The sequence below is a fragment of the Schistocerca nitens genome, chromosome 4 (genome assembly GCF_023898315.1).
Source record: "Schistocerca nitens isolate TAMUIC-IGC-003100 chromosome 4, iqSchNite1.1, whole genome shotgun sequence".
Taxonomy (NCBI): Eukaryota; Metazoa; Arthropoda; class Insecta; order Orthoptera; family Acrididae; genus Schistocerca; species Schistocerca nitens.
In genome coordinates, this window is record NC_064617.1 from 566,270,596 (window position 1) to 566,293,459 (window position 22,864).

The 22,864-nt window shown below is 38.9% G+C and overlaps 1 protein-coding gene across 1 annotated transcript in view; it reads left to right on the forward strand.

The window, feature by feature from the left end:
• LOC126253055 (soma ferritin) overlaps nt 1-20,332 on the forward strand; it is a 52,507-nt gene extending 32,175 nt beyond the window's left edge. The window contains exon 3 of the mRNA XM_049954140.1: nt 16,980-20,332. Within this exon, the coding sequence (XP_049810097.1) occupies nt 16,980-17,162 (183 nt within the window). The 3' untranslated portion in view covers nt 17,163-20,332. The remainder of the gene's footprint in view (nt 1-16,979) is intronic.
• Nucleotides 20,333-22,864: the final 2,532 nt, after the last annotated feature.

The window sequence follows — 22,864 nt, forward strand, 5'->3', positions numbered from 1 at the left end:
ACATCTACTGCAAGACCAAATCGCTTTGGAAAGAAGACAATGCTCTGTGATTGGTGGGATCATAAGGGTGTCATCTATTATGAGCTGCTAAAATCTGGTGAAAGCATTAACACTGATCACTACCAACAGCAAATGATTGATTTAAATCAAGCAGTGTGTGAAAAACAACCAGAATATGAAAAAGGCAACACAGTCCTATTCCTCCATGATAATGCCCCATCACACACTGCAAAAACGGTTAGGGAAATGATCGAGGCATTCAGTTGGGAAATACTAGGGCATGCAGCTTTTTCTCCAGATTTGGCTCAGTTCGATTATCACCTATTTGCATCAGTGGGACATGCTCTCGATGAACAGCACTTCAGTTAATATGAAAATGTAAGAAAATGGCTTGCTGACTGGTTCGCTTCAAAAGGAGAACTGCAGTTTTGGAATGGCATTCATAGCCTGCTGGAGAGGTGGGAGAAATGTATAATTAGTAATGGAGATTATTTTGAATAAAATATTCTTTTTCAGTTTCAAACAGCAGACGTGCAATTATTGCAACCAAATTCCAGTTTCATACTTCTACACCTGGAATGTGCACATGCTATGGAAAGTGTAGTTTAATACATTTCACATTATTAATTTTACTCTCTTTTTACTTTTATGCCTGATCTAACATTTGCAATTATAAGAGGATAGATTGCTGCTCACCTTAAAGATGACACATTGAGTTGCAGACATGCCCAGTGAAAATACTGTTGCACACAAGCTTTTGGCCAAAGCCTTCTTCAGAAAAGAAATGAACACACACACATGCACACACACACACACACACACACACACACACACACACACACACACACACACACACACCACATGCACAAATGTCTGAAGTCTTCAACTGCTCTGGCTAGACTGCAACTGTTGCATTGAATGAAAGCAGCAATCTGAAGTGGGGCAGGGCAGGGAAGGGAGGAGGATAGCAGGGTATGGGTGAGTGCTGTAAGGTGGAGGGAGGAGGGATTGCAAGGTGGCAGGGCAATGCTGCCAGGCACAGTGATGGGAGGCTGTGGATGAATGGGTGGAGCAGAAGATGAGATCAGAGCAGAAATGGGAAAAGACTGTTGGGTGCGGTGACAGAGAGGGGTGTACAGTGAGAGTGATGGAACATGGAGGTGATAGGATTGGGGGGGAGGGGTAACTGTTGGGTAGAGGGTGTGGTGATGGTAGTTTATCGTAGGTGGAGGCTAGGCTAATTTTGGGAGTAGAGAATGTGTTCTAAAGATGACTCCCATCTGTACAGTTTGAAAAAGTGGTGTTTGAGGGAAGGATCTAGACGGCCTGAGTTTTGAAGCAGCCATTGAAATCTAGCATGTCGTATTCAGCTGCATGTTGTACCACAGGGTGGTCTACCATGCTTTTAGCGACAGTTTGGTGGTGGCCATTCATCATGATGGACAGCTGGTTGATAGTCATACCAATATAAAAAGCTTTGCAATGATTGAGTAGAGTTGATACATGACACGAATTTCACAGGTGGCCCAGCCTCTATGGGTTAGGATAAGTCTGTGACAGGACTGGAAGTGCAGGGTGAGTGGATTGTGCAGATCTTGCACCTGGGTCTTCCAAAGGGATATGATCACTGTGCAAGGGGTTTGGATTGGGAGTGACATACTTTATGGTGGACTAGGATGTTATGGAGGTTGGGTGGGTGAGGTACACCACTTTAGGAGGGGTGTTCAGTCTGGGATGTTATTGTTGGGTAATGAAGGGGGTGCTCGTCTGTACCTGATTCTTGGGGGGGGGGGGGGGGGATACAGGATGGGAAATTGGTTTGTGGGCTAGGTCTGGTGGATACAGTCTTTCTGTGAAGACCTTTGTGAGATCTTCTGGACAAGGGAGTCCTTGTCACTCCAGGTATACCATTCCCAGGTGGCTGGGCTGTATGGCAGGGATTTTTTTGGTTTATAAGGGATGTGTCAAAATGTGAGTACTGTTGGTGTTTGGGGTGTTTAATGCAATGTCCAGGTACATGGCATGCTGGGTTGAGGATGATCAGGTGAAGCAGATGGGAGAGAAGGTGTTGACATTGTGTGAAGAAATGAGGATAGGGTGATCCATTCCCAGAAATCCAAAATAACCTTCAATTGCTGCTTAAAGCCTTATGCTCTTTCCAGAACCTCTCCGCTAGGACACCTGCCACAACTGCCTTTTTATGCTCCCCCCAATCCAAAACACACACACACACACACACACACACACACACACACAAATTCAACAAGCCTGGATGTATTTTGTTATTCTCCCTCCCACTCAAAGAATTTGGTCCTAACATGTCCAACTAACTACACAAAATCTAGCATCCCATGTGAAAATATCAACCCCTCTCCCACCGACTCTCCACCATCCCCATCCCTTTACCCCATGGACCCTACTCATCACTGTTGAGGCCACTTCCCTCTACACCAACATCCCTCATGCCCATGGTTTTTGTGCTATTGAACACTACCTCTCCCAATTTCCTTCATACTCCAAACCCACTACCTAATTCCTCATACACCTTCCTAATTTTTTCATAAGACACAGCCATTTCTCCTTTGAAGGAAAGGTATACAATAAAATCTGCAGCACAGCCATGGGCACCTGCAAGGCGTCATCCTGTGTCAACCTGTTTATGGGTCATCTAGAGTAAACCTTATTGTTGTTGTTGTCTTCAGTCCTGAGACTGGTTTGATGCAGCTCTCCATGCTACTCTATCCTGTGCAAGCCTCTTCATCTCCCAGTATTTACTGCAACCTACATCCTTCTGAATCTCTATAGTGTATTCATCTCTTGGTCTCCCTCTATGATTTTTACCCTCCACGCTGCCCTCCAATACTAAATTGGTGATCTCTTGATGCCTCAGAACATGTCCTACCAACCGGTCCCTTCTTCTAGTCAAGTTGTGCCACAAACTCCTCTTCTCCCTAATCCTATTCAATACTTCCTCATTAGTTATGTGATCTACCCATCTAATCTTCAGCATTCTTCTGTAGCACCACATTTCAAAAGCTTCTATTCTCTTCTTGTCCAAACTAGTTATCGTCCATGTTTCACTTCCATACATGGCTACACTCCATACAAATACTTTCAGAAATGACTTCCTGACACTTAAATCTATACTCGATGTTAACAAATTTCTCTTCTTCAGAAACGCTTTCCTTGCCATTACCAGTCTACATTTTATATCTTCTCTGCTTCGACCATCATCAGTTATTTTGCTCCCCAAATAGCAAAACTCCTTTACTACTTTAAGTGTCTCATTTCCTAATCTAATTCCCTCAGCATCACCCGACTTAATTCGACTACATTCCATTATCCTTGTTTTGCTTTTATTGATGTTCTTCTTATATCCTCCTTTCAAGACACTGTCCAATCTGTTCAACTGCTCTCCCAAGTCCTTTGCTGTCTCAGAATTACAATGTCATCGACGAACCTCAAAGTTTTTATTTCTTAATACCTGCTCCAAATTTTTCTTTTGTTTCCTTCACTGCTTGCTCAATATACAGATTGAATAACATCGGGGATAGGCTACAACCCTGTCTCACTCCCTTCCCAACCACTGCTTCCCTTTCATGCCACTCGATTCTTATAACTGCCATCTGGTTTCTGTACAAATTGTAAATAGCCTTTCGCTCCCTGTATTTTACCCCTGTCACCTTCAGAATTTGAAAGAGAGTATTCTAGTCAACATTGTCAAAAGCTTTCTCTAAGTCTACAAATGCTAGAAACGTAGTTTTGCCCTTCCTTAATCTAGCTTCTAAGATGACTCATAGGGTCAGTATTGCCTCACGTGTTCCAACATTTCTACGGAATCCAAACTGATCGTCCACGAGGTTGGCTTCTACTAGTTTTTCCATTCTTCTTCTGTAAAGAATATGCATTAGTATTTTGCAGCTGTGACTTATTAAACTGATAGTTCAGTAATTTTCACTACTGTCAACACCTGCTTTCTTTGGGATTGGGATTATTATATTCTTCTTGAAGTCTGAGGGTATTTACCCTGTTTCATACATCTTGCTCACCAGATGGTAGAGATTTGTCAGGACTGGCTCTCCCAAGTCCGTCAGTAGTTCCAATGGAATGTTGTCTACTCCGGGGGCCTTGTTTCGACCCGGGTCTTTCAGTGCTCTGTCAAACTCGTCACGCAGTATCGTATCTCCCATTTCATATTCATCTACATCCTCTTCCATTTCCATAATATTGCTTAAGTACATCGCCCTTGTATAGACCTTCTGTATACTCCTTCCACCTTTCTGCTTTCCCTTCTTTGCTTAGAGCTGGGTTTCCATCTGAGCTCTTGATGTTCATGCAAGTGGTTCTCTTATCTCCAAAGGTCTCTTTAATTTTCCTGTAGGTGGTATCTATCTTACCCCTCGTGAGATAAGCCCCTACATCCTTACATTTGTCCTCTAGCCATCCCTGCTTAGCCATTTTGCACTTCCTGTCGATTTCATTTTTGAAATGTTTGTATTCCTTTTTGCCTGCTTCATTTACTGCATTTTTATATTTTCTCCTTTCATCAATTAAATTCAATATTTCTTCTGTTACCCAAGGATTTCTACTAGCCCTCGTGTTTTGACCTACTTGATCCCCTGCTGCCTTCACTATTTCATCCCTCAGAAATACCCATTCTTCGTCTATTGTATTTCTTTCCCCCATTCCTGTCAATTGTTCCCTTACGCTCTCCCTATGTCAGTTCTGTATTGATACAAATCCAGATTTACATACCACAGATACGTCAGTCCAACAACCACTACTTAAAAAACTTGTAAGCTTAAACATAAATGGAGGTTTTACTCCAACAGGCAACACTAATTTCACCATGATGTGTCTTATAATTAAATGCAGCGTACTATCATGAACAAGAATAATATAAATTACATAACAGAGCATCAGCATACCCTTAACATAATCTTAGCCTAGCATCATCAATAATCATAGCATCATCACATTATATATCGAAAACATAGTAGTAGTAGTAGTAGTAGTAGTAGTAGTAATAATAATATAGTATCACATAGACTATTCAAATCATAATCATATCAAATACCTCCATAGTGCCCTAATTGTCATCTTTGTAAAACCCTAACTGAATAATGCTCCACATATAATTTACTTATTTTGCTGATGATAGCACCACACATGTTTTTATTACTCAAGAACTAAATTGCCTTCCAGTTCTCATACATCATGTGATGCTCTCTTGGATCTGAAAATACTTCTGATAAGTTCTTTCTCCCAACATCAAGCATAACTAGACAACTGACAGATTGCAGAAGTTAACCTTATGTTTTGTTTCACATTATTTTTCTGTGCACTGCAAAGGATAGTTGCTAACTGTTTTCACACTGACATTTAAGTGTATTTTCAGTCTGACTCCCATATTTAATTTTACTAATTAATCGTAAGTATTTTGATCATAGTTTACACTATAGTGGAAAGTTTTACAATCTTAAAATGAAGTTGCGAGTGTATAGTAGTTTGATAAAGCATATAGATTCTTCCACACAACACATTTTTCTATGAAAAATACAGATTTCATTCTCTGCCATAAGTTCGAACAATGACTTTGCCGTTGGTGGGAAGGCTTGCTTGCCTCAGTGATACAGATAGCTGTACCGTATGTGCAACCACAATGGAGGGGTATCTGTTGAGAGGCCAGACAAACGTGTGCTTCCTGAAAAGGGGTAGCAGCCTTTTCAGTAGTTGCAGGGGCAACAGTCTGGATGATTGACTGATCTGGCCTTGTAACACTAACCAAAACGGCCTTGCTGTGCTGGTACTGCAAATGGCTGAAAGAAAGGGGAAACTACAGCTGTAATTTTTCCCAAGGGCATGCAGCTTTGCTGTATGGTCAATTGATGATGGCATCCTCTTGGATAAAATATTCCGGAGGTAAAATAGTCCCCCATTTGGATCTCCGGGTGGGGACTACTGAGGAGGACATTATTATGAGGAGAAAGAAACTGGTGTTCTATGGATCAGAGCGTGGAATGTCAGATCCCTTAATCAGGCAGGTAGGTTAGAAAATTTAAAAAGGGAAATGGATAGGTTAAAGTTATAGTGGGAATTAGTGAAGTTCGGTGGGAGGAGGAACAAGCCTTTTGTCGGGTGAATATGGGGTTATAAATACAAAATCAAATAGGGGTAATGCAGAAGTAGGTGTAATAATGAATAGGAAAATAGGAATGTGGGTAAGCTACTATAAACAGCATAGTGAACGCATTATTGTGGCCCACACCTACCACAGTAGTAAAAGTTTATATGCCAACTAGCTCCGCAGATGATGAAGAGATCGCTGCAATGTATGATGTTATAAAAGAAATTATTCAGATAGTGAATGGAGATGAAAATTTAATAGTCATGGGTGACTGGAACTCGATAGTAGGAAAAGGAAGAGATGGAAACGTAGTAGGTGAATATGGAATGGGAGTAAGGAATGAAAGAGGAAGCCGCCTGTTAGAATTTTGCACAGAGCATAACTTAATCATAGCTAACACTTGGTTCAAGAATCATAAAAGAAGGTTGTATACATGGAAGAAGCCTGGAGATACTGGAAGGTCTCAGATAGATTATCTAATGGTAACACAGAAATTTAGGAACCAGGTTTTAAATTGTAAGACATTTCCAGGGGCAGATGTGGATTCTGACCACAGTCTACTGGTTATGATCTGTAGATTAAAATTGAAGAAACTGCAAGAAGGTGGGAATTTGAGGAGATGGGACCCAGATAAACTGAAAGAACCAGAGAGCTTCAGGGAGAGCATTAGGGAATGATTGAAAAGAATGGGAGAGAGAAATACAGTAGAAGAAGAATGGGTAGCTTTGAGAAATGAAATAGTGAAGTTAGCAGAGAATCAAATAGGTAAAAAGACAAGGGCTAATAGAAATCCATGGCTAACAGAATATATATTGAATTTAAATGAAGAAAGGAGAAAATATAAAAATGCAGGCAAAAAGGAATACAAACGTCTAAAAAATGAGATCGACAGGAAGTGCAAAATGGTTAAGCAGGGATGGTTAGAGGACAAATGTAAGCATGTAGAGGTGCATATCACTTAGGGTAAGATAGATACTGCCTATAGGAAAATTAAAGAAACCTTTGGAGAAAAGAGAACCACTTGCCTGAATATCAAGAGCTCAGATGGAAACCCAGTTCTAAGCAAAGAAGGGAAAGCAGGAAGGTGGAAGGAGCATACAGAAGGTCTATACAAGGGTGATGTACTTGAGGACAATATTATGGAAATGGAAGAGGATGTAGATGAATATAAAATGGGAGATAAGATACTGCGTGAAGAGTTTGACAGAGCACTGAAAGACCCGGGTCGAAACAAGGCCCCTGGAGTAGACAACATTCCATTGGAACTACTGACGGCCTTGGGAGAGCCAGTCCTGACAAAACTCTACCATCTAGTGAGCAAGATTTATGAGACAGGCGAAATACCCTCAGATTTCAAGAAGAATATAATGATTCCAATCGCAAAGAAATCAGTGTTGACAGATGTGAAAATTTATAAACCACAGCTGCAAGATACTAACACTAATTCTTTACAGACGAATGGAAAAACTGGTAGAAGCCGACCTCCGGGAAGATCAGTTTGGATTCCGTAGAAATGTTGGAACACGTGAGGCAATACTGACCCTACGACTTATCTTAGAAAATAGATTAAGGAAAGGCAAACATACGTTTCTAGCATTCGTAGACTTAGAGAAAGCTTTTGACAATGTTGACTGGAATACTCTCTTTCAAATTATGAAGGTGGCAGGGGTAAAATACAGGGAGCAAAAGGCTATTTACAATTTGTACAGAAACCAGATGACAGTTATAAGATTCAAGGGGGATGAAAGGGAAGCAGTGGTTGGGAAGGGAGTGAGACAGGGTTGTAGCCTATCCCCGATGTTATTCAATCTGTATATTGAGCAAGCAGTAAAGGAAACAAAAGAAAAATTTGGAGTAGGAATTAAAATCCACGAAGAAGAAATAAAAACTTTGAGGTTCCTCGATGACATTGTAATTAGGACCTGGAAGAACAGCTGAACGGAATGGACAGTGTCTTGAAAGGGGGATATCAGATGAGCATCAACAAAAGCAAGACGAGGATAATGGAATGTAGTTGAATTAAAACGGGTGATGCTGCGGGAATTAGATTAGGAAATGAGACGCTTAAAGTAGGAAATAAGTTTTGCTATTTGGGGAGCAAAATAACTGATGATGGTCAGAGTAGAGAGGATATAAAATGCAGACTGGTAATGGCAAGGAAAGCATTTCTGAAGGAGAGAAATTTAACATCAAATATAGATGTAAGTGTCAGGAAGTTGTTTCTGAAAGAATTTGTACAGAGCGTAGCCATGTATGAAAGTGAAACATGGACGATAAATAGTTTAAACAAGAAGAGAATAGAAGCTTTTGAAATGTGGTGCTACAGAAGAATGCTGAAGATTAGATGGGTAGATTACATAACTAATGAGGAGGTATTGAATAGAATTGGAGGGAAGAGAAATTTGTGGCACAACTTGACTAGAAGAAGGGATCGGTTGGTAGGGCATATTCTGAGGCATCAAGGGATCCCCAATTTAGTGTTGGAGGGCAGTGTGGAGGGTAAAAATCATAGAGGGAGACCAAGAGATGAATACACTATACAGATTCAGAAGGATGTAGGTTGCAGTAGGTACTGGGAAATGAAAAAGCTTGCACAGGATAGAGTAGCATGGAGAGCTGCATCAAACCAGTCTCTGGACTGAAGACAACAACAACATTCATACATGGCTTTTTTCAGTTTGTTAATGTTTGTGCCTTAATAAAATTTGTATTGCCACTCTGAGATCTACATATAGCATATGGCATTGATCCACGTACTATATAACTATTATGCAACATAGAAGATGATAGAATGACAGTAGAGGATATTTTGTAAAAGATAGACAGATGAGTCAGAGAAAAGCATGCAATACAGACACTGAAACCATTGAAGTAAAACTGCGAGAGCATTGGGGTCCTGGGTTAGCCAATTTCATGTTAAACAAAGTTCCTGTGATCCCCTGAGGGTACTATTGTTACAATGTTTCTATTTCACATTCTTAATTTTCATTTCCTTAAATTTTTATCATTAATTGTTTGGTTAGCCATAGTTATATCACATCACATTCCAGTACTTTGATCACACATTGCTTGTAACATTATCTAGACTTTCTTCTCTTTCCACTATTAAAATTTTTAAAAAATTTTGTACCACAACACATTACCAGCAACACTGACAACAAATTTATTTTCCCACAATCCAACTTCATTTCTCAAAACAGTCTTAAAACAAAAATTTTTACAACAACTTGTTATAGAAATACTCTTAGTACCATAGTAGCTTGAAATCATGACATCACAGCTGTTAATTTCCCTGTAAACATTGTCTGAATATAGTTCTGCTGTTTGTTCAACTCTGCTTTTGATGAGTTTCTTTTATCCACTAAATCTGTAAATATACTTTAAGGATTTGCTACAGTTTACTGTCATTGCATCTCCTCCATTTTAGCTGAAATTATTCTGAATATTTCCTCCCGTTTCAGTTTCTTGTCTATTTTTGAATCGTCTAAGTTTTCTCGTCTAATTTTTCACTGACATCAAGTTGATTAATGTGTGACAGCCCCAACCTCCCACTCCCACTTCCTGTGTCATTTCTCCTGTTATTTTTATGATTATTGATACAATTAGACAGTATAAAATGAAACCAAAAGGTGTAAATGTAAACCTTGTACTCATCTTCAGTGTTGCAGAACTACACCATTTAAAAAAAGTTATTTCCTTTTAAATGGCCTTCATTCATTTATTAACTCTTGAAGATACTACTATAAACACATTTCAAATCTGGATACAATAATTTCACTGTCTTTTTCTGCAGAATTTAATATGCACACACTAAGATTTGTTCCTGAAAACACATTGCCTACAACAAAGGATCCTGGACTGAGTCCATAGGTCTAATGGGACCCTGTTCTGCTTATTAACCAAATATTGTTATGTAACTGACAAACTGAAGTTCATATACAGTTCTGTCAGAGAAAGTTTGCCTTGCATAGAATTATTAAAGTTAGTTGCAGCAGAAGGAACCTAGTTCAATTTTTGTTAACACTGCTAGTTATGTAATGTTTATAATTATAATGTCAGTACTCATCCTTTTGTTCAACGCTGCTGCTGTTGTTGTTGTTCTTCTATAATTTGATGATGATATGATGTTGCTGAGAAGTTACCTGCATCTTGTAAGTGTTTAACGATAATGTGCTAATTTTCTTCTTTAAACTGTCCCCAATAATGCTGATTAGCTATGCTCTCAAAAAATTGTAAACAAGTATTACTGTTACTTCTTCAAGAGGAAACATCAGGTAAATTAATTTCCATCTGTATTCACTTTTAAGTAATCACAAAATAACTTTTCCACATTTCTTGATACATTGACAGTGTGGAGAAAACAATTCCTTTATTCCCACATAAGTTTAGCAATAACTGAGCACTACACACATGAATGAATTGTGTAGACATGAACAGCACGGAATAACTAACTAAAGCTAAGTCAAAGAATAACTATATCACTGCACGTAAATTAACACTTCACGGAATGTTTATGAAGCACTGTACACTTGTAGGGATCGATTGTCAGAAATAGGTCACTACATGACTCCCCCCTTTAATGCTAACGATACCACAGATTAAATTTCACACGCCGTCCAGCTCTTGTAACTACTTCTTTCTTGAAACCGGGCGGTGCGTCACGTGTGTCAGTGGTTGTGTCAGGGAGTGGTGTAGTAGTCCTCGACGTCGGTCTTGGTGTTGCAGTGACTGGTATTCGCTGAGCGTTGTGGTGTTCATGGGGTATAGGAACACATCTTGTAGCTTCTCCTGTCTTCTCTGGTTTGTGTTCAGTGGTAGCTGTGGTATCTGTTGCGTCCAGAAATGCAGGCTTGATACGGTCCACTGCACCTGTGGTGGGTGTACTGTTAATCATTATGCGGAAAGTATTGGTATCCCTATTGACTACCAGATATGGTCCGTCATATGGTGGCTGCAGTGGTTTACGCACAGTATCATTGCGTAAGAATACATTTGTGCACTTGTCTAGCTCCACAAAAACGAACGAGTGTCTTCCAAGCTGGTTTCTGGGCATTGTTGGTCTCAATTGGCGTAAATGCTCTCTTAATCTTGTGGCGAATTCTGAGGCTGTGATTGTATCATTTGCCATGCTGTGCAGAAATTCTCCAGGTAGGCGTAACGTTTGTCAATACACCAGTTCTGCTACTGTTGCTTTCAGATCACTTTTGAATGACGTTCATAGACCCAAAAGTACGATAGGTAGTGTCTCTGTCCAATTCGGTGTTGCGTGACATCTCAGTGCTGCCTTTAACTGTCGATGAAGACGCTCACACATGCCATTTGATGTGGGGTGGTGTGCCATGGTGCGTATGCGTTTCGTACCTAATAACGTAGCCAGTGCTTTGAAAACGTAGGCTTCAAATTGTCATCCTTGATCAGTTGTAATTCTCAGTGGAACTCCAAACCGGGCAATCCAACCACGAAAAAATCTTTGAGCTATAGTTTCTGCAGTGATGTCCTTCATTGGAAATGCCTCAGGCCACCTAGTAAATCTGTCAATCACCATGAGGCAATAACTGTAGCCTTCCGATGTCGAGAGTGGGCTGATGATGTCAACATGCACATTGTCAAAACGCTGATTTGGCGGAAGAAATGTGCCTAATGGTGCCTTGACGTGCTGTGTGATTTTATTCCTCTGGCACGCCAAGCATTGCTTCACAAATGTTTTACAGTCTGTGTACATACATGGCCATACAAATTTTTGTTTGACCAATCTGAGTGTGGCTCTTACTCCTGCATGTGACAGATTGTGCATTGATGCAATTGCCTGTGTTCTGAATTGCTGTGGCACAAACGGACATATCTTTCCTCTTGCTACGTCACAGTACAACACAACGCTTGCTTCAGGAAGGTTGCGTGTTCAAATCACGTCGGGGTCACCAAATGTGGGTGTTGGAGAAAACAATTCCTTTATTTCCACATACATTTAGCAATAACTGAACACTACACACATTAATGAATTGTGTAGACATGAACAGCACGGAATAACTAACTAAAGCTATGTCAAAGAATAACTATATCACTGCACGTAAATTAACACTTCACGGAATGTTTATGAAGCACTGTACACTTGTAGGGATCGATTGTCAGAAATAGGTCACTACATGACTCCCCTCTTTAATGCTAACAATACCGCAGATTAAATTTCACACGCCGTCCAGCTCTTGTAACTACTTCTTTCTTGAAACCGGGCCGTGCGTCATGTGTGTCAGTGGTTGTGACATGACCGATTTGCCAGTCTCAATTCAACCTGGAGCCAGCAGTGCAATTAACTGGGTGACAATAAAACCTCCACCAGTCTGGTTACATAATCCTCTATTGTGGTTTGCCCTGTTAGAAAGCCAGTTCGTCCTCGCACAAATATCGGTGGACGAAACTAAGTACAGCTATGTGGTTGCAGCACTTACAGAAGATCTAGCAGCAGAAGTTCTGTAGTGATGGTGATCGATTGCAACTTCGTGACTGTCGGTGGTGTGGCCGTTGGCGGTTATGCGTTGTTTGTAATGCAGCTACCTGTGCGGTCAACTCTGCCAGTTGTGATTGTAGGGAGACTAGCATCACTGTGGGCGAATTTTCTTGTTGTGGCGTTAATTTTGAGACACTTGATGTGGGATACATTTCAGTTAACCTGTCGGCCGTTTGTGCTAGTGCGTTTAAATCGCCTGCACATACCGTGAGAATTTGTTGAGTATCTGACGGCAACCGAGACAACCATATATTTCGTAGCACATCATCAGTTACAGTGTTACTTGCCAGTGTGCGCAAACGTCGTAAGAGTTGTGATAGAGTGCGATCTCAGAGTTCTTCAGTGCGCAGTAGCTTCTCTAGCTGTTTTGCCTCTGATTGTGACAAACACATTATTAATGCATTTTTAATGGATGCATAACGATCGGTATCCAGTGGTGCGGCTAGGATATCTTGTACTTCTGCTGCTAGATCTTCTGTAAGTGCTGCAACCACATAGCTGTACTTAGTTTTGTCCGCCGATATTTGTGCGAGGACGATCTGGCTTTCTAACTGGGCAAACCACAATAGAGGATTATGTAACCAGAATGGTGGAGGTTTTATTGTCACCCTGTTAATTGCACTGCTGCCTCCAGCTTGAATTGAGACTGGCGAATCAGTCATTATTGTGCTGAAACGAGCGCGACATGGCTGGCGTGGAAGTTACAAAAGTGAACGTTGCGGAACTTAGTTACATGCTGAAGCCGACGCGGATGTTACGTAGTTCGTCGGGTGTCGTCTCTTGTTGCAATAGATCACGCAACTCACTATCACATTGTTGCGCGAGGGCGTTGTAATCAATGGCCTGTGTCACTGCTTCCACCTGTGCGATGTCATCTGCTACTGTGGACACTGCTTCTATGCGAGAAAGTGCATCAGCTGGAACATTTAGCTTCCCTTCCACATACACAATGCTGGTCGTGAACTGGCTGATATAATCTAAGTGTCGCAGCTGCCTGGGCGATGCTTTCTCTGGCTTTACCTTAAAGGCATAGGTAAGCGGTTTATGATCTGTGTAAATCGTGAACTGTCACCCTTCTAATGCGTGTCTGAATTTTTTTACTGCAGCATAAGCTGCGTACAGCTCACGGTCATATGTTGCCCAACGTTGCTGAGATGGTGACAACTTATGACTATAAAATGCAATGGGCTGCCATAACTGATCAATTTGTTGCTGAAGTACGGCACCAATGGCAGTGGACGAAGCATCAACCATGAGAGAGAGTGGAGCATGCGCGACCGGGTGTGCTAATTGCGCGGCCTCTGCTATAGCTTTTTTTATAGTGTGAAACACGGTGTCCGCCTCGATAGTCCAATGCACACTGTGCTTAGGTTTAGGTGCGCCTTTAAGTAGTTCATTTAATGGTGCAGTTATCAGTGCATGATTGCGAATGAAGCGTTGGTAGAAATTCACTACTCCAATGAATCGTCGTAATTCTCTGACTGTGAGAGGGCGGGGGTATTTGTTTATGGCCTCTACTTTACTATGTGGCGGTCGAATACCCTGTGCATTCACCAAATATCCTAGAAAGTGGACCTCTTTCTCACCAGAAACACACTTGGCAGGATTAATTACTAGTCCATGTGTGCGTAGGCGGTCAAACACTTGTGCCAAATGCTGTAAGTGCTCCTCTTCTGATGCAGACATCACCAATAAATCATCTATATACACATAGCAAAAATCTAAATCTCTTGTAACCTCATCCATAAAACGTTGGAAGGTCTGAGCGGCATTACATAGTCCGAATGGCATTCGGGTGAATTCAGATAGACTGAATGGTGTTGTCACCGCTGTTTTAGGAATGTCTTTTGCAGCTATAGGGATCTGATAGTAAGCTCGAACTAGATCAATGGTAGAAAATATAGTCTTACTGTGAACATTTGCAGAAAAGTCTTCTATATGTGGAACTGGGTACCGGTCTGGTATGGTCTTTGCATTGAGTTGGCGATAGCCACCACAGGGGCGCCGTCCATTCTTCTTTTTAGGCACGATGTGAATTGGGGATGCCCACCTGCTACTAGAAACTCTTCAGATACCTTGTGACAGCATGCTGCGAAATTCCTGCTTTACCACTTTTAGCTTTTCGGCCGTTAAACGTCTAAGCAGAGTGTGAGTTGGCGGCCCTGGCGTGGCCAAAATGTGGTGGACGGTTGTATGCTTGACTGGTGGCAGAGTAGGCGATTGGTGTGTGATCTCGGGGTATCCTTTCAGTAATCATATATATATATATGGTGTGTCGCCTGTGACTGTGCGTACCTCTAGTGGTGTGATACAACGGACTTTTCCTGTTGCATGCAGACTAGTAGTCAAATCTATTAGTCGCTGACGTCGCAGATCTGGCAGTAAGTCATAGAAGGACAGTAAGTCATAGAAGGACAAAAAATCTGCTCCGATAATAGGCTGTGATATATCTGCCACTGTAAATTGCCATTCAAACACACGGCGTAGCCCCAAATTAAGGAATAATGTTACTCGCCCGTATGTTCTAATTTTGGAGTCATTGGCGGCGTATAGATAACAGTCATCGCAGCTCCGTCGTGATAGGCGGTTTGCTGGATATACGGACACTTCTGCGCCTGTATCGACGAGAAACTGTAGTTTTGTTTCGCGGTCTGTCACAAAAAGTCGGCAAGTGTTCGCGGGAAGTTATCGCTGCTACAGTGTCTGCCGCACTTGCAAGGTGGCGTACATTTGCGTGCATCATTACCAAATGTCTTGTGGTACCAGCATAAATTCTGTAGTGATGGTGATCGATTGTGACTTCGTGACCGTCGGTGGCGTGGCCGTTGGCGGTTATGCGTTGTTTGTAATGCAGCTACCTGTGCGGTCAACTCTGCCAGTTGTGATTGTAGGGAGACTAGCATCACTGTGGGCGAATTTTCTTGTTGTGGTGTTAATTTTGAGACACTTGATGTGGGATACATTTCAGTTAACCTGTCGGCCGTTTGTGCTAGTGCGTTTAAATCGCCTGCACATACCGTGAGAATTTGTTGAGTACCTGACGGCAACCAAAACAACCATATATTTCGTAGCACATCATCAGTTACAGTGTTACTTGCCAGTGTGCGCAAACGTCGTAAGAGTTGTGATGGAGTGCGATCTCAGAGTTCTTCAGTGCGCAGTAGCTTCTCTAGCCGTTTTGCCTCTGATTGTGACAAACACATTATTAATGCATTTTTAATGGATGCATAACGATCGGTATCCAGTGGTGCGGCTAGGATATCTAGTACTTCTGCTGCTAGATCTTCTGTAAGTGCTGCAACCACATAGCTGTACTTAGTTTTGTCCGCCGATATTTGTGCGAGGACGATCTGGCTTTCTAACTGGGCAAACCACAATAGAGGATTATGTAACCAGAATGGTGGAGGTTTTATTGTCACCCTGTTAATTGCACTGCTGGCTTCAGGTTGAATTGAGACTGGCGAATCGGTCATATCATGCTGAAATGAGCGCGACGTGGCTGGCGCGGAAGTTACAAATATGAACGTTGCGGAACTTCGTTAAACGCTGAAGCTGACGTGGATGTTACGTAGTTCGTCGGGTGTCACCAAATGCGGAGAAAACAATTCCTTTATTCCCACATACGTTTAGCAATAACTGAGCACTACACACATGAATTAATTGTGTAGACATGAACAGCACGTAATAACTAACTAAAGCTAAGTCAAAGAATAACTATATCACTGCACGTAAATTAACACTTCACGGATTGTTTATGAGCACTGTACACTTGTAGGGATCGATTGTCAGAAATAGGTCACTACAACAGTATATCTGACTTAGGTACAATGGAGACATGTTACATTTCAATAACCCTCTTCGACAGCACAACACCAACTATCTACTACTGTTCACAGCAGTGTAAACGTAAACCATAGGTACATTTATATTGACACATCAGAGTATGATTCACACCAATAAATTCATAGAGATATAAATACATTTTCTTGAGTTCAATAATGAGATTTGAAATATTTTAATATAAAGGATAGTAAATTTCATGGCAAAAATTATGGGCTTCCAGACATGAATATTAATCAGTAGTCTCACATTGCCAAAACTTTGAAAGGTAGTAATCACAGAGGATGTATCATGATGTACGGTTAATTTGCATCTGTATTGTCAACTGAAATACCCCAAGATTACATAGGTATAGTCCCATTATAAAGTGCAGTGACAGATATAACAACACTAAAAATAAGGACAATTAATTCAGGCACAGAACTAAAGCTATTTAATTTAGCTAACTATTTTTCTCTGTGCATTTCATTAACTATTTCATGAAACATTTTCTTCATTTCTTTTTAGAGTCTCTTGGATCTCCACAAAATTGCCACAGCTCATGATGATGCTAATCTTTGTGACTTCTTGGAGACAGAATTCTTACAAGAACAAGTGGATTCTATTAAAGATATTGCAGATAAGCTCACAAATATTTGCCGTGTAGGCGAAGGTTTAGGAATTTTTGTATTTGATAGAGAATTACATTAAGATTTAAAATTATCGATCTTCACTTTGTACTGCTTTACATTTGTGTAGCATAGTATCTAGTCAGTTCTCATAAATTTCAAGCCATAAAGCTGTTTTACTGCTGCACATTATACTTGTACTCGTTTCTAAAGGCTATTGAAGTGTTTGTCAACAGCCACAAATGTTATTGGTATTTTACTTTGTAGTTTTAAGTACGGCGATTATACAATTATGTAAAAACTGTTATTTTATTGAACAGATTACTATTTATGTACAAAGATTTTTTTATCTTTTATAGATTTTTAAAATTTATTTTTATGTTTATATCCTTATATTCCTGTCACAGAACATATATTGTTTTTTAAACCTAAGGCAGTTAATTTGGGTTCATAATCACATTCCTCAGACCTGAATACACACAGTTTGCTAATCATATTGAGTGGGCTAGTGTAAAATTTAAGTACCACAATGCACAGTTATAATAAACATGCTGATTCTCTGAAGAAACAATCCAATATCTATCTGTGATGTTTTTGGTCTATCTAATTGAACTTCTTGTGTGATCTCAACAAATTAAATACTTTTCTCATTTTCATCATGCTCTTCTGCGAATGCATTGATGCAAATGACAGCAGCCATTTGTATATCTCCCTCAAAGTACTTCTTAAAAAGGTTTGAATCAATATTGTGAATTATACTTTAATATAATTACATTCCTTCCTGGATTTTCCTTTGTTTGCTGTAAAAAGTTTTTCTTATTTTTATTATTATTTTTTTAGTCTTAATACAGAACTATCACATTGTCGCCCTGCATTTAGTTTTCCCTCAGAATTTCATGGCATGAACACAATGTCTTCATAAATTGTAAATGGTGCCTACTTCTCAAAGCATCATGCCACTGTTCCTTGTATTTGCGTGTTCACTATCTGCCAGACCAATAAGTGACAACTAGCTAATACAAATAGCTCTTTTTCCTGAAGCACAGTTTCACCTTTTTCATCAAAAGGAACCTGCACCAACCTTATTGTGAACAGTGATTGACTTGATTTGGCATTCAGTGAAGTTTGAGTCGTGCTTTTATGCCTCTGTCCTTTGTAGAACAAATCAGATGTTGCTTCTGTCAGTTTCATTTCCACTTATTGTTCTAGTTTAATATGCTCCTTCAGAGAGTCAGCGTGCGTGTGCCCACACACAAAGTGCTTTATTTGTGACAGTATGCCGGACCAGTATATGAATAAATAAGCATTAAAATAACAGTTTAAGACATCTAAATTTAAGAAAAAAAGGCACCCCCGAAGGTCACAGTACTTTATATACATGTATGACGATGTTTATTTGGCTTAATGTGACCATAGCATTTTTACACACGAGACTCAATATGACTGTCAAACTATATGTACTCCAGTCTGAACATTATTCCCAACCAAAATTAATTACCTGATGAATAAAGAAAATATGATGTGTAACTGGAATAAAGTGATGTAGAAATATCTACTTAGATCACTAGAAAAATCTTGCTGTGATGATTTTGTTGCAATTAATGAATATTGTTATGTGTGTAACTGAAATGCAGTATTATTGTGTTGTTAAATTATTTTAGCAACATTCATTTTAGCTCTAGGGTCGAACATTTAATTTGGAAAACTAAAGAAACAAGAAATCATATGACCTAAAAATTCTGATTCGTATTGCAAGAGCTTTAATTTTGTAGTATTTATTTTAATATACTTGTTTCTTGCTAGAGTTATGGTATTTTCATATGTAATATAATAGCAAACTGCCTCCAGTTATATTCAGGTTTTGTATTCTTCTGAATGCAAAATAACTTCATCATTTATAATTGCAAAACCACCACTCTGTGCAGTGAGCCAGTTTGTGAAAACCAAGTTACCTTCTGTCAGTCACATAACCTCCACACACAAGAATGTATGTTTAATAGTGTAGTTGGCAAGAGTTCACACAGTATGCCATTAAGTGAATAATATTAAACTAGAATTTTTGAGTTCAGTAATAATTCCATAAATGATAATGAATTCTTGATCATTACTTCAGTATTTCTACCATGGTTTCTTTTGTCTGTGGGAATTTAGCTGTAAATGTGCCATAATGAAGAGCTTCATTATATTTATAATGCTATTTATTTTCATTATTTAATAGTCCCATGATATTACTGGTGAAATTGACTGATTCTTGAGTAATGGCAGCTAAATACATTTTTGCTTTTCTTTTAGTTTGTGTTGTGGAGATAATATTCATTACAAAGCATGTTGAAACTGAGTACAGCTTTCTCTTTAAGAATTATGTGTGTGTTTGATACTTAATGTTTAGAATAAGATGTTTTAATTACTTCCTTTTTTACCCATCTGACAGTGTTTTTTGCTTGTAAATGTAACTACTGTAATGTTTTGTGCATTCAAAGACATCTCAAAGTTACAAAGCTTCCTATTTACATATATGAACTGTGATATGACGTTGAGGTGCTTGATTTGCAGAGTCTGTATAAATAAGAGTCTTTAAAGGTATGGCTAAGATTTTATTGAGATGTATTATTTTAGATACTGTAATAATCTAGTCATTTAACTGTGATATTAATAAAATAACAATCAGTGTTTAGAAATGCTGATCCTTTCATCTGGCATTTGAGAAAAGATAAAGAAACAAATAAATAAATAATAAATGTTGAGGTGCAACTTATCCTTCAGTAAACATGACTTTTCATATACTCATTAGGGAGCAGGCAGTGTTTCAGTGTATTTGTAGGCAAAGAAAAAAGTGTATACTTTAGATGAAACAAGAGAATGAGTACAGATGTGATACAATACAGCAAGAGTTCACACTTTCAATCAAAGTTGGTAACTGGTCCTTTTTACCTTCCTCAGCTGCCTTTGCTACACACCTGTCCTTTCTCATCTTTGACCTGGAGTTGTTCTTGGTTCTGAGAGTTGCAAATACCTGCAGAGCTATTTGTTGTCTCCATTTACTGAAAAATATGCTTAATGGATATCAGATGAGAGGGTTCATTTCTTCACCTGGATGGTACATTCCTCCATATTCAATGCTGTAAGCAAATACAAGTGACAAAACTGAATTATATGTTGCTGATGGACTGTATTTTTTAAATAACAAGCTGCTACATCACAATATTTTCATTTGTATATGTCCATGTTAAATAAAATACATGTGATTCAGTACCATTGAATATATAATCACTGAGGTGTGTGTGTGTGTGTGTGTGTGTGTGTGTGTGTGTGTGTGTGTGAGCATCCATTTTATCATATACAATCCTATAGGAGTTTTCATGTTACATTATATTAGTTTGTAATTATACAGTAAATTAATTACATAGGCCTACTGTGGTAAAACATATATATCTCAATATCTCATGCAGCGTATAGTAGATAATAACAAAACAAACAATAATTAATTATTTATAGTGCATACTATTTCATACATTTGTTTTTCATTATCATTGACCACTAGTAGAGAATAACAGAACAAACAGTAATTAATTAATTAATTAATTACTGTTGTGTGTACAGGCAGACTATTTTCATACATTCGTTCAAATATGAATTATCATTATCATTGACCACTATGTCACTATGTTCTGAAAATCCGTGTACTCTGTAACGCTGTAAAAAAATTCTCTTAATAACATTTTTTAAGCTCATTTTTAAAAATGTAAAACTTTTCTATCATTTTGATGCTTAAGGGAAGAGCACTAAAAAGGATTTTGGGGTGATATATTGCACTTTTGTGATATTGGGCTGTTTTGTGTGTTTCTCTGTGGAAATCATTCTTGTGTCTTGTTGGGTAGTCATGGCACTCACTATTTAAAGAAGAAAATTGGGTGTGAGATTTGAAAAAGCAGATACTTTCATAGATATATAAAGATGGAAGCGACATTATTTGAAATTCTTTGAAAATTTCCCTGCAGGGCTCTCTTGGTGCAGCCCCTTTCATTATTCTTAATGCTCGTTTTTGAATAATGAATGAATGACTGCTTTGCCAGACTTAAATTACCCCAAAAATAAGACACCATACCGCAATAGACTATGCATAAGAGCATAATAAGCACATATTACTGTTTTTCACTGCAGCAGTTTTTCAGCATTCTGAGTATATAGCAGCATTTACTTAGCTTTTTATTGTGCATTTCAATATGTTTATCCCACTTTAGATTCTCGTCTAACCAGATACCTAAAAATTTTGTGTTTGAAGTTTGTAAAATCTTCTGTTCACAAAGTTTCAAGACTATATTGGGCTTTACTTGATTCGATACATGACTGAAATTCATCCATACTGTTTTTTTCTCATTTACAAATAAACAGTTATCTCTAAACCATTTTCCTGCTTCTTCTTTTGTTATTTCTACTTTTTGTTGCAAGTCAGTCTTATTTTGAGCTTTAATAAAAAGACTTGTATTGTCTGCATACAATACAGCATTAGCTAGTGTTAAACAGTTTGGTAGGTGATAAAGAACAAGAGGGGTCCCAGCACAGAACCTTGTGGCACTCCATTACTAACTTTCTTATATTCTGAAAAGTAAGAGGTTCCTTCGTGAACTATTTCTACTTTCTGGTATCTGTCTGACAGGTATGATTGAAACCAGCTGTGAACAGTACCACATACACGATAGCAATATAGTTTCTCAAGCACTAATTCATTACCAATAACATCAAATGCCTTTGATAAATCTAAAAACACCCCACAGTTTACTTCATTATGATCTATAAAGATCAGGAGAAGTTTTAGGAAATTATATACAGCTGTTTCAGTTGACCTATTTTTTCTGAAGCCATTTTGCTCACTGACTAATATTCTACTTGTGTTCAGGAAAGCGGAGAGTCTTTCATGCATTATTCTTTCAATAACTTTTGAGAAGCAGGATATCAGGGATATGGGTCTGAAGTTTTTTACACCATGAGGATCACCATTTTTATATATTGGTTTTATTATTGACAGCTTTAGTTCTTTAGGGAAAGTGCAAGTGCTGAAAGAGGCATTAATTATGTCTACAAGGGGACGAGCAATATTTATACTGTGTTTAAGTACTTTATCTGGAATGCCATCAGTGCCACAACACAATTTATTTTTTAGTTTGTTGATTGCATTCTGTACTTCTTGTACACTTACAGGGTATAAGAACATAGTTTTAGGATTTGTGGAGGTGTTATATTTAATTTTTGTTTGACTTTGGGTTTTTATGAGGCTTTGTACAATACTTGCACAATGAAGGTTGAATATATTGGCAATATGTAAAGGATCACTTATAGTTTTGTCTTCACTTTTAATAACAAAGCTGCTGCCTCTTACTTTACTTCTGCCTACAGTTGTATTTATGACATTCCAAACTGATTTAATTTTCTTGTTACCCTCGCTTCTACTGATGTATGAGTCATTATGTAACTTTTTTGCTGCATTAATGACTTTCCTGTACAATTTTCTGTAACAGGTGACATACTGTTTCAGAGCTGGATTTAGCCTGCCTGATTTACTTAGCTTTCTAAGTCGCTCTCCAGATTTCCATATCCCCTGTGTTACCCAAGTATTAGGCTTGCTTTTTATTTTAATTTTCGTAAGAGGGAATGCAATTTCATCGTCATTCTCTTAAAAAGGTAGAAAGACAGAACAAATTAATGTTTAATTACAAAAAGTGCTGAGGGCAGGAAACTTCAAGGATTGAGAGAGTGTGGGACATTATTTCAGTTGTCACAATGTAG